General features: G+C 44.2%; 2 protein-coding genes across 2 annotated transcripts; one reads left to right on the top strand and one right to left on the bottom strand.

The window, feature by feature from the left end:
* The first annotated feature begins 3,113 nt into the window (after positions 1 to 3,113).
* On the top strand, positions 3,114 to 5,402 carry LOC125524073 (28 kDa ribonucleoprotein, chloroplastic-like). The gene is made up of 4 exons (XM_048689143.2): positions 3,114 to 3,580; positions 4,050 to 4,151; positions 4,534 to 4,815; positions 5,064 to 5,402. Exons 1-4 carry the CDS (start codon positions 3,176 to 3,178, stop codon positions 5,124 to 5,126), a joined length of 852 nt encoding a protein of 283 aa, XP_048545100.1. The 5' UTR covers positions 3,114 to 3,175; the 3' UTR covers positions 5,127 to 5,402.
* Positions 5,403 to 5,642: 240 nt separating this feature from the next.
* LOC125524072 (protein-L-isoaspartate O-methyltransferase) lies at positions 5,643 to 8,938 on the bottom strand. Its single transcript, XM_048689142.2, has 4 exons — positions 8,698 to 8,938; positions 7,831 to 8,104; positions 7,305 to 7,469; positions 5,643 to 6,071 (listed from the first exon to the last, which is right to left on the bottom strand). The coding sequence occupies exons 1-4, from the start codon at positions 8,878 to 8,880 to the stop codon at positions 5,821 to 5,823; spliced, it is 873 nt and encodes a 290-aa protein (XP_048545099.1). The 5' UTR covers positions 8,881 to 8,938; the 3' UTR covers positions 5,643 to 5,820.
* Positions 8,939 to 11,809: the final 2,871 nt, after the last annotated feature.

The following is an 11,809-nucleotide window of genomic DNA, read 5'->3' as shown; positions in this document are numbered from 1 at the left end:
GAGCAGCAATTCTTCCAATGACTTCTGTTGGCTTGAGATCTTTGTAGTTGGGCATCATTTGGATCAATGTGCACATGGTATCATATTTTCCATCAAAGGCTCTTAGGATCTTCTTGATGATGAATCTATCGGTCATCTCTTCACTTCCTAAGCCGGCAATCTCATTTGTGATGAGAGCAAGCCTAGAGTACATTTCGGTGACACCTTCACCATCCTTCATTTTGAACTTGTCAAGTTGACTTTGAAGCACATCCAATTTTGATTCCTTGACGGAGTCGGTACCCTCGTGCATATCAATCAAAGTATCCCAAATTTCCTTTGCATTCTCAAGACGGCTGATTTTGTTGAATTCTTCGGGGCACAATCCGTTGAAGAGGATATCGCCAGCTTGAGCGTTGTATTGCAGCATCTTCAACTCTTCCGCGGTAGCTTCACGGTTCGGTTCTCTCCCATCAAAGAATTCACCTTGCAAGCTAATACACACAATAGCCCAAACGGCGGGGTTATGTCCAAGAATATGCATTCTCATCTTATGCTTCCAACTAGCAAAATTAGTACCATCAAAGTAAGGACCTCTACGGTGGTAATTTCCCTCGCTAGACGCCATACTCTCCTAGGTTGTGAAACCAAGGCTATGATCACCAAAGCTATGGAAATCAAGGCAAATGGAGACCAAAGCACTGATACCACTTCTAGGATCGAAAGTATGTCTAGAGGGGGGGTGATTAGACTACTTGACCAAATAAAAATCTAGCCTTTTCCTAATTTTAAGTCTTGGCTGATTTTATCAACTTAGCACAAGTCAAGCAATCAATCTACACATGCAAGTCTAAGAGTATAGCAGCGAAGTGTAATACATTTGCATATGAAGGTAAAGGGAGGAGTTTGGAGGGAGAAAACGCAATGTAGACACAGAGATTTTTGGCGTGGTTCCGATAGGTGGTGCTATCGTACATCCACATTGATGGAGACTTCAACCCATGAAGGGTAACGGTTGCGCGAGTCCACGAAGGGCTCCACCCACGAAGGGTCCACGAAGAAGCAACCTTGTCTATCCCACCATGGCCATCGCCCATGAAGGACTTGCCTCACTAGGGTAGATCTTCATGAAGTAGGCGATCTCCTTGCCCGTACAAACTCCTTGGTTCAACTCCACAATCTTGTCGGAGGCTCCCAAGTGGCACCTAACCAATCTAGGAGACACCACTCTCCAAAAGGTAATATATGGTGTGTTGATGATGAACTCCTTGCTCTTGTGCTTCAAATGATAGTCTCTCCAACACTCAACTCTCTCTCACAGATTTGGATTTGGTGGAAATATGATTTGAGTGGAAAGCAACTTGGGGAAGGCTATAGATCAAGATTCATATGGTTGGAATGGAATATCTTGGTCTCAACACATGAGTAGGTGGTTCTTTCTCAGAAAATGAATACTGGAAGTGTAGGCACGTTCTGATGGCTCTCCTTGCTAATGAAGGAAGGGTGGAGGGGTATATATAGCCTCCACACAAAATCTAACCGTTACACACAATTTACCAAACTCGGTGGGACCGAATCAGAAAACTCGGTCAGACCGATTCAGTTCAAAATGTGAATGTTAGACTTTTCGGTGGGACCGGCATGTCAACTCGGTGGGGCCGATTTCATTAGGGTTAGGGCATAACGTAATCTAGGTGAGACCGATTACACAAACTCGGTGGGACCGATTTTGGTAATAAGCTAACCAGAGAGTTGGTCAGGCAAACTCGGTGGGACCGATTCGCTCATTTCGGTAAGACCAAAACATTACAAAAGGGAAATAGAAAGTTTGCATTGCGAACTCGGTGGGACCGATCGCTCATCTCGGTTGGACCGAGACGTTACGAAGGGAAATAGAGAGTTTGCAATCTCATCTCGGTGAGACCGAGATCTCTATCGATGAGAACGAGATGACTAGAGTTTCTGGCAGTGGCTATGTCAAGTGAACTTGGTGGCGCCGAATAAAACATTTTGGTGGGGCCGAGTTTGACTTTTGGTTTGGGACATATGTGGATATGAGAAAGTGGTTGAGGTTTTTGGAGCATATCACTAAGCATTTTGAGCAAGTAAGTCATTAAGCAACACCTCATCCCTTTTAATAGTATTGGCTTTTCCTATGGACTCAATGTGATATTGGATCACTAAAATGAAAATGTAGAGTCTTGAGCTCGAGTCAATGTGTGTTTTTAGCATTTTAAGGGGTCCACATTCTTAATTCATGCCATACCAATCATTGAACTTTCTGAAATGGTCATCTTGAAATGGTATTAGTTCAATGAGCTATATGTTGTTAGTAATTACCAAAACCACCCAGGGATAGTTGCACTTTCAATTGCTGAAAGGCACGGTCGTGCCTCTTGTAAAAGAAAAACTGTGCCTCTCGCGGAAGAAAAAACACATTTTTTCGTGCCTCTCACGGAAGAAAAAAACACATTTTTATGCCTCTTTTTTTACCTCTCGCGGAAGCAAAACTGTATCTCTTGTGGAAGCAAATTCGTGCCTCTTGCCAAAGGAGAAAAAAATACACATTTTTTTCGTTTCCATGGTCATGTCTCTCGCGGAAGTAAAATCGTGCGTCTCATAGAACAAAAAAACATGTTTTTTCACACAATTTTTTCCTAATATTTTTGTTCAAAAGTTAAGTAAGACTGGTGGAAAACAGAAAAGCCTAAAAAATCAGAAAAAGTTATGTAAAAAACCGAAAACACGTGTGAAAAAATATCGAAAAGGACACCTAAAACGCGAAACATGACAGCGGCTGAGAGCGCGTCACAACCCGAAGTTACTCTTGTAGGTTTCCGAATGAGCATTAGTTAGTTTTTTTAGGGTAACTCGTTAGTTAGTTGCTCTCGCCAAACAGGGGCAACCATCGTATAGGGATCTATTTTTTTGAGGGAAGTATAGGGCTCTTCTTGGACTTATTGTGTATAGGGCTTTTCTTTTTAAGAAAATATTCTGTTAGGGCTAGTTTGACATATTTGTCATTTGGGGGCCAAGACTAAGAACAATCCAAAGGCTCACAAGAAAGCCCGCGGGAAGCCCATCAAAGCCGACAAATACCCAGCGCGGCGTGTATAAAAAAGCGAATTCGGAGGACGGAGCACCTCAAGCTCAAATCCCTTCCCCTCCTCGCGTGCCCTCCCTTATCCCCTTCACCATGGCCACCTCCGCCATGACACTCGCCATGGCCGCGGCCACGGACGCCTCCCTCTTTCACCCCACGTTCCTCTCCCAACACAAGCTCGCCCCGGCGGCCGCCTTCCTCCCACTCATTTTCTCTCGCGCGCCGCTCCTCCGCTCCACCCGCCCCCGCGCCCCCCTTACGCCCCTCGTCGCCTCCTCCGACGCCGCCGAGGCGGGCCTCGACTGGGCCGACGCGGAGGAAGCCGAAGAGACGGTGGCGGAGGAGGAGCCCGCGGTGGCGGCCTCCGGTGGGGATGCGGGGTACGCAGCCGAGCCTCCCGAGGAGGCTAAGGTGTACGTCGGGAACCTGCCGTATGATGTGGACAGCGAGCGGCTCGCCCAGCTCTTCGACCAGGCCGGCGTCGTCGAGGTCGCCGAGGTGAGCCTACCGCTGCAACACCTAAAATAATTACCGGTTAAATTAATAACAGCAACGCGTAAGTACGATTTCGCCCCGTTAATACCATTTTGGTACCTGCACTAGTTCGGGACTGTTTGTGTAATCCGATGTTAATTTGAGTGGTAAGCATATCACTGCATATCAAAATACTCTTGAGTATTTTGATAACTGATGCAATTTTAGGGTAGCTTCCACTGTTAATTGTAGTCTCTGTTTGTTGCCATCCCATCTTCCTAGTTGCAAGAAACGACTTGTTTTAAGTTTCCCTGTTGGCGTGAGTCCTGTTTTTCTTTTCATTCATGTTCTTCTGTTGTCTATTGTCGAACCTTGTAGTAATTGCATTATTTATATAAGGCTTGAGAATTGTAGTGTCTGATATTATTTGTATAAATGGGTGTGCAGTGCTCGATTGATTTTCTTATTTTGACCTTGCTTTGTTCAACTCCAGGTCATTTACAACAGAGAGTCAGGCCAGAGCCGTGGATTTGGATTTGTTACCATGAGTACTATTGAGGAAGCTGACAAAGCCATCGAGACGTTCAACCGCTACGTGAGTGCATATCAATCTTCTCATTGCTTTTTAGTTCTTTGAATTGTTTAGAGTTCACAGATAATCAAATTTTGTTTCATACTCCGACTTGAACATATGAAATTGTTTAGAGTATTTTTCATCACTTGCTTGTCTTCAAGTTATTTATATATGTTGCCATTACACAAGAAATTGGATGTTATCACCTTGAGACGACTTGAACATATCACTTGATAAAAACGGATTATTATCACCTTGACTGGCATGTATCCCTTATTCCGTGTCTTAGATCGCACATCATGTTTGATGAACAGCTAAGTGCAGTACACCTGAAAATAGTACAACATGATGTATAAGTTGCACGTTGTGCTGAGTAGCTGGCTGATTACCTTCTGTTTAACAGGACATCAGCGGAAGGCTTCTGAACGTAAACAGGGCAGCTCAAAGGGGCTCCCGTGTTGAGAGACCTCCTCGACAGTTTGCATCCTCTTTCAGGGCTTATGTTGGTAACCTGCCATGGCAAGCGGAAGACTCTAGGTTGGTGCAATTGTTCAGCGAGCATGGGGAAGTAGTTAACGCTACAGTTGTGTACGACAGAGAAACTGGGCGTTCACGAGGATTTGGTTTTGTAACTATGGCTTCAAAGGAAGATCTTGACAGTGCTATTTCAGCGCTTGATGGACAGGTGAGAACATCGTCAGCATAACTATTATCATTTTCATAAACTACTCCCTCCGTCCCATAATGTAAGATGTTTTTCAACACTAGTGTAGTGTCAGAAAACATCTTACATTATGGGACGGAGGGAGTACATAACAGCACGACTGCAACATGGAGCAACTAATTTCTCCAGAATTGTCGACTATCATAGTGTGTATGGCAAACATTGAAGGTTCCAAACGGATGCTAATTTGTTGTTGTTATGAACTCTAGGAGATGGATGGCCGCCCACTCCGAGTGAACGTTGCCGCGGAGCGACCGCAGCGAGGGTTCTGATGCAGAGGAGAGCGGGTGTTTCTTTTGGACACACGAGAACAACACTGCTGAAATGTTACTGCGGAAGACTGAAGCATGTCACCACTTAAAAATCCTGCACTGGCCTCCTGATGTTGGGCTATCTCCTCCCATCCCATATTCTTTTTTCATGCTTCCGTTTGCTGTTGATGTCATCATGTTACTTTCTTGTCAACACCGTAAGTTCAACTTTTCAAGTAGGCTACTGTAATGATGTCCTAGTGTTCTCATGATAATCGAAGAAGGTTTTGTTGGTAATGCTAATAAGATATGTATGCAAAGGGCAGACTGCACGGCAGCGTTGTTTACTTTTGCAATTACATTCGCCTTGCAACCTGACATTTCTCACAGAACCAAAGATATGTTGGGTCGCTCGAATTTACAGGCACGTTAACATATGCCAACCCAAGTTGCCAGTGACAAGAGAATAACATTGTGAGAGCAGTTCCAACGAGAAAGCATGCTTCACGCTCACAGATGCTAGCAGATACAAAAAGATGGTCAAACACAAACACACACTTCAATACTTTGATGAAGTACCAGTATCCTACATTGCCATGAATCCCAGCGTTTTACGACGACAGCTTGGTAGATTTTATGTCCAATCATAACGCCTTGATAATGAGGTTTTAGGTTCACACATTGAAGATAGCATTTGGTTGGCAGGATGCTGTGATCAATTTGAGTGCAACTGGGCATCCTTACTGGTGAGAGGCACATAGCGCACAGACGTCTCGTCTCTTATGCTGACACCGCCGTCTGGCTTCTTCTCAACCACCTTCAGCTCCTGGAAGATGGTCCCAACCGGGATCACCATTCTGCCACCAGGCTTCAGCTGCTCGATTAACGCCTCTGGAATCTGCGGTGCTGCAGCTCCGACATGGATGCAGTCATATGGTGCAAGCTCGGGCCAGCCTTCCCTACCATCTGCATCAGTTGCAAACACTATAGTTTGAGATACACCGTAGTAATATGGGCACAATTACTAAGGGATTCCATCAAAAGGAGAAGCATACACATAAAACAAATGGAGAGGGAACAACTGTATGGTATGGTGAAACAACAGACTCACTTTTCTCTTCTCTTCTCTACTTTATTTTTTACTTAAAAAATAAGTAGTGTTCCTTTTCCTGCCATGCAGAACTCTTTGTCAACCGGTTCCCCCCTCTCACCACGTCTCTTTATCGATTTTTTTTCATCCAGCCGGTTTGTTTTTCACCATGCCATATTTGACCGCACCTTCCCAGTACACCGCTCAATCACATTAATTTACTTACCTTTTGCACCAATTCCACCTTAGTTTACTTACCAAACTTCTCATAAAACTATAAGGTAACTCTTGGGCAGGATTTGATGAACATTTAGGGCCTCTTTGATTCACACGATTCTGAAAAATACTCCCTTCATTCCAAAATATAGTGCGCCTGCGCTTCCCGAGGTCCAACTTTGACCATAAATTTAACCAACGAGACCAACTGCGGCGGGAGAAAAAATTATATAATTGAAAACTTCTTTCAAATACGAATTCACTGATATAATTTTTGCTCCCGCCGCAATCGGTCTTGGTAGTTAAATTTGCGGTCAAAGTTGAAGCACGTGGATAGAGGAAGCACTACATTGTGGAATGGAGGGAGTAAAAAGTATAGGATTGGAGTGGCATATCCACTTAAATCCAATAGTACAAAAGAGGTTGGAGTGGATGTTAGATTTCCTATTAAATGTAGTACAGAAGATTCCATACGAAAAATTGCTATGGAATCCAATCCTATGAATCAAAGGACCAACGTAGAAAATATTCCTAAGGACTTCAATCCTCCAAAAATCCTATAGAATTCTTTTGAATCAAAGGAGCCCTTAGTTGGACAATCACATTAATATGGGCAGATAAATCACGAGCTAACGTACTAGAATATATATCCCGTTGCAACGTTTGTGCATTGTCCTAGTTGAAGAATAAAATACTAGCTTGTTACTATGTTAACCCCAACTGAAATAAGCACCCCATGTAGGATATAGCTGAAGAAATCCTCATATCAAATTTGTACATATACAAAACCTGATAATTAGTCTGTATGCCCATCTAAACATGGTTCTAAAAATAGTACTTGCCATGACGGAAGCAAAGTAGATGACTAAAAATGTTAGACTTGGTCTACTTACCAGCAATATGAATACTGAGGGATCCATCATTCAGCTGTGGGGCTGCTGCACTTTTCTTGATGTTTTCAGTAGAAGAAGCAACCAACTCTGGTATGTGTTCAACACCAACTGCTCGTCCTCCCGGTCCAACCATAAGTGCAAAGCAAGCTGTTAGGTACCCAGTGCCTGTCAATTTACCAATACTAGCCAGTGAGTTTAGGACCAAGGTATTAAGCATTTCGGCCACTAAAACAAGCTAGTATTATCATTCGGTCAGAAGGAAATGATCTGACAGATATCAGCATTACTACAAAATCTTCAAAGTTTAGTGTTAAAAGGTGTGGATGACATGCCGGCGAAATGCCTGCCATATGTTTTCTTAGGTATGCCTCTCATACTGTTTTGACAGACTTCATTGCATTCTAAACTTTAAAGATACAGGTTGTTAAATTTGTGGAATGACATCAGGCACGAACATCACCTTACGCTGCCATACAAATTCAGATATTTCAGTTGAACAGATTGAACATACTCAAGTCTTCCATACCTGATCCAACATCTAGAGCTCGCATACCAGGCTGCAGATGATCCTCCAGGAGCTCCAGGCAAGCAGCATGCATGTGAGGCGCAGATATGGTTGCATTGTAGCCAATTGCCATTGGGCTATCAAAATAGGGAGAACCACCCGGAGGCACAAACAGCCCCCTATCGATGGTCTCCATGACCTCCGCAACTTTGGTCGATTTGATTACCCCATATCTCTGCAGTTGCTCAACCATGGCCTTGTTCTTGTCGCTAGCTCCGCTCGACCACAGTCCATGCTATCACAGTGTCCCCACCAGCAGAAATAATGAAACGCATATAATTAGTCGACTTTGCCACTCTAAATGGTGTCAAATTCAGTGAACGAAACTGGTTCCCTATGATTGACAAATTAAATAAAGTTTATATGGATCATGCCATAAGAGAACAATCTTAACTCGCTTGCACCATGGTAGTTGAAAATGTTTACCAAGCAGATGCTTGGAATAGCCTAGCAGCCTGGCGGTCTTTCCATTTGGATGATTCCCACCATCCACATTTCGAGCCTCAAAAATGATCATCACACTTAAAAGATGGAGACTACGGGTCCAAAGGGTCTCAGTGGGATCCAACCAAAGCCCCTCAGCCAGATGATCTCATCAAATAACAAATATATGTACGCAAGGAAGTTGGCACTGCGACAACCAAACCATGTGCTCTAACAATTTTCCTCCAATTAGAACTCTAATTCTGCTTCTTCGATCGGACCCCCCCCCCCCCCCCCCCCCCCCCCCGATCAAAACTAACCAGCCAGCTACAGCGCAATCAGACGATTCCAGGAAGAACTTACGGAGCGGGGCGAGGAGAAACAGGAGAAGATGGAGCGTTGTACCTCCATGGCGAGGAACTCTTGATGCGGAGAGGCTCTGCAGCTGGAGGAAGAAGTCGCTACGCTGCTGCAGTGAGGAGAGGCGGCTTGGAGGCGGTGGATGCTCGTCGGCCGGTCGCCGCGGTGCGCCAGGAAACAGGACCGGAATCTTTCCCGTAACAACAGGATGGCTCGCCTCTTGCTCATCTCTTCTTCTTTTTTCTTTTTATTTAAGAATAATATTGCTCATCTTTTTTTTATTGAGAAATTCTTGCTCATCTCTTCTATATCACAGCTTGGCTTGGCGAATGATTGGGCTGGAATGGCCCCATGACTTTGGGCTTATATGGGCCCGTGACGACACTGCATAGGCCATAATAAGGTCGTTCGAGAAAAAAAGAATGCCTAAAAAACAAATTTTCTTGAATTTCCATTCCCAAGGGCAAAAATTCCTCAATCCCACATCTTGCATACTGCAATAAACTTTTTCAAAATATATTTTTTGCAGGAAGTTTTTAAATATTTCCACGCACATGCATATCCGTATCTGCGTTTTCAATATGTCATTTTTTTTCCTGAGCTTTTGTTTTTAAAAAAGAGTTGTTTCTGCTCCACACCAACAAACCCTGCCACCCGCTCCTCTTTCCCCCCCTCTCCACCACCGTTGGGCTAAGCCAACATGGCTAACGGCGGCGGCGAGGCCGATGCACCACACATCCACCTAGAAAGCAATCCCCATCCTCTCGCGTCCTCTTCTCCTCATCGCCATCGGTGTCCATGGCCGGCCTTATCGCGGTGCTCTAGTCCACTCACTGCCCTCATGGTCGATGGCGTGCCTATTCGAGTCCCCTTGGTCGTTGGTTCAAATTTGACCGCCGCGTCGTCGAATATTCCAGCCATTCTTCCCTCGGTTGTGACCTTCAAATTTGGTAGTTATTCTTTGTCGCATGGTGGCAATGCCTCCCCACCTACATTCGATCGTTCCTTGGTCGAATCCCTTTGTATTGCTGTCGAATCTGGCACTCTGCCTCCCCTTGGTCCTCAACTGGCGCATGCTCACGACCTCGTTGTTCAAGCTGGCAATGGGGATTACCTGGGCGGGTATTGGACTCCCATCCCTATTCACATGACATGATCCCCATGCCCATCCCCGTCCCCATCCCGTCCCACGGGAATAATAAATTTTGCATCCCCGTCCAGTCAGGGTTTTCAGCCCTCTAGGGAAACCCATGCCCTCAATCAGTAGAAACATTCAGCAACATTTCATTAGAAAAAACATTATTTTAGCCCAATAAACAACATGTGAGGCCTTTTGGGGTGTATGTTGTGGCTAGGTCAGGGTTTTCTTTGGGCAGTTTTGGCCAGATGGCAGGGATGGGTAGAAATTTGGGTGGGTATCTGCAAGAATTGCCCGAAGTTTGTTGATTTAGGGATCACATGTAAGGCCTTCACGGGTAAGGCGGGTAACGGGCATGGTAGTGCTATCCCATCCCCGTCACCGTCTTATGTGCTGGGTAACGTATTTGACTCAACATCTTCAACATGGGCATTTAAACTGGCCCATCCTTGTCCCCTAATAGAGTAATTACCCACTCGACTGCAGGTAACGGTTAACCATTGTTGGGTTGAATCGTCATTGTGTTTTCGGTGCTCCTCGTCCTTCCCTCGGGATCTAGCGCTCTGACTTCCTATCAATCACAATTTAAGCGTCCCCCACCGTTGCCTCATCCTCCCGGGGTTGATCAGGACTGCTTGTCTTTTGGTCATTTCTGGCGTGTGTAGTTCTTCCACTAATCCTTTGGCTTTGACACCATGTATCCAGGTTGATCTCTATCCTTCCAATCTTCCCCTTCTTTGGCTACGTGGCTGTAGACCTGGTGATGCGTGATTTGGTGGGCCATGCCACATCTATGTGGTCACCTTCTTATTGTGTCGATGTATTGTTCATCATGATGTCATGGTTGTCTCCATCCTAACACCCATTATAGCACCCCGGGATCCACACTATGAAGATCTAGCATCCTTCGCATAATATCAATCCTGAGGTGCCTACTTTCACACAATGTAAACATTGAAAATGTGCATGCCGTGTGGCAGGGCGGTCTGAATCACAACACATATAACAAAATAATCTGCAACAACAACATATATAAATATAAAACAACTCCAGATTAGTACATTCAACTACTCTTCGTGTGCATCAGCCATTTGACATAGTGATGGAAAATTCTGGAGTGAAAACAAGCTCTTTAGAGCAGACTGTGCTATCTGACGAAGCACATATCTTGCTGGTTACGAATAGCTCCTCGGAGGAGGATTCAGAGATAGATGACCAGTCCTATCCCCCCCTGAGGTGTATGCTCTAACTTGGTAGGGTTATGTTGCTCATATCGTGCGTATGGTGTCTTGCATTGCTGTGTCATTTGATTATTTTAGACATGCTTTGTGTGAATGCCACCTGTTTAGTGTCTAATTACCATATATGTGAATTATGCATTGCCATCTTGTTGCAAGACATTATATATGTGAATTATGCAATGCTATCTTGTTGTAAAGGCATTATATATGTGAATTATGCAATGCCATGTTGTTTAGCCAATCATCATATATGTGAATTATACCATGCTATCATTCTTGTGTATTACGTGTTCCATTTGTCGACAACGTATGTATATTCCACTACTATTCCTGTGCATCAGCCATTTGAAGCGGTGATGGAAGTATTTGGAGTGAAAACAAGGTATTCAGAGCAGACAGTGCTACCTATTGAAGCAGACATCTTGCTGGTTACAGAGAGCTCCTCAGAGGAGGATTCAGAGACTGATGACTAGTCCTATTTCCCCCCTGAGGTCTATGCTCAAACTTGGCTGGGTTATATTACCCATGTCATGCATGTTGTCTTGCATTGCTTAGTTTTTACATCATATATGGATTGCCATATGCTTACTTGCTTACTATATAAATCATATATTTGAATTATATCATGCCATCATGTTTACATACACAACATCTATCTGAACTATGGCATGGCAACCCATTTAATAAAGACATCATATAGTTATATCATCTCATCCTGTTTAGTGTTTACAGTCATCATATTTTGAATTATGTCATTCTATCCGTGAATTATATCATG

Source organism: Triticum urartu, chromosome 7A (genome assembly GCF_056163025.1).
Source record: "Triticum urartu cultivar PI428250 chromosome 7A, HENAU_Tu73, whole genome shotgun sequence".
Classification (NCBI taxonomy): domain Eukaryota; kingdom Viridiplantae; phylum Streptophyta; class Magnoliopsida; order Poales; family Poaceae; genus Triticum; species Triticum urartu.
Note: the sequence above shows the minus strand (reverse complement) of the source record. Positions and strands in the feature narration are given on the sequence as shown.

Bases quoted from the DNA above. Each gene is read 5' to 3' on its own strand.
- LOC125524072 (XM_048689142.2), bottom strand. From the start codon at position 8,880: ATGAGCAAGAGGCGAGCCATCCTGTTGTTACGGGAAAGATTCCGGTCC. The intron at 8,105-8,697 runs GTACAACGCTCC...ACACTGTGATAG, and splicing joins AAGAGTTCCTCGCCATGGAG to CATGGACTGTGGTCGAGCGG. The intron at 6,072-7,304 runs GTAAGTAGACCA...CAACTGATGCAG, and splicing joins CCTCAGTATTCATATTGCTG to ATGGTAGGGAAGGCTGGCCC.
- LOC125524073 (XM_048689143.2), top strand. From the start codon at position 3,176: ATGGCCACCTCCGCCATGACACTCGCCATGGCCGCGGCCACGGACGCC. The intron at 3,581-4,049 runs GTGAGCCTACCG...GTTCAACTCCAG, and splicing joins GCGTCGTCGAGGTCGCCGAG to GTCATTTACAACAGAGAGTC. The intron at 4,816-5,063 runs GTGAGAACATCG...TATGAACTCTAG, and splicing joins TTTCAGCGCTTGATGGACAG to GAGATGGATGGCCGCCCACT.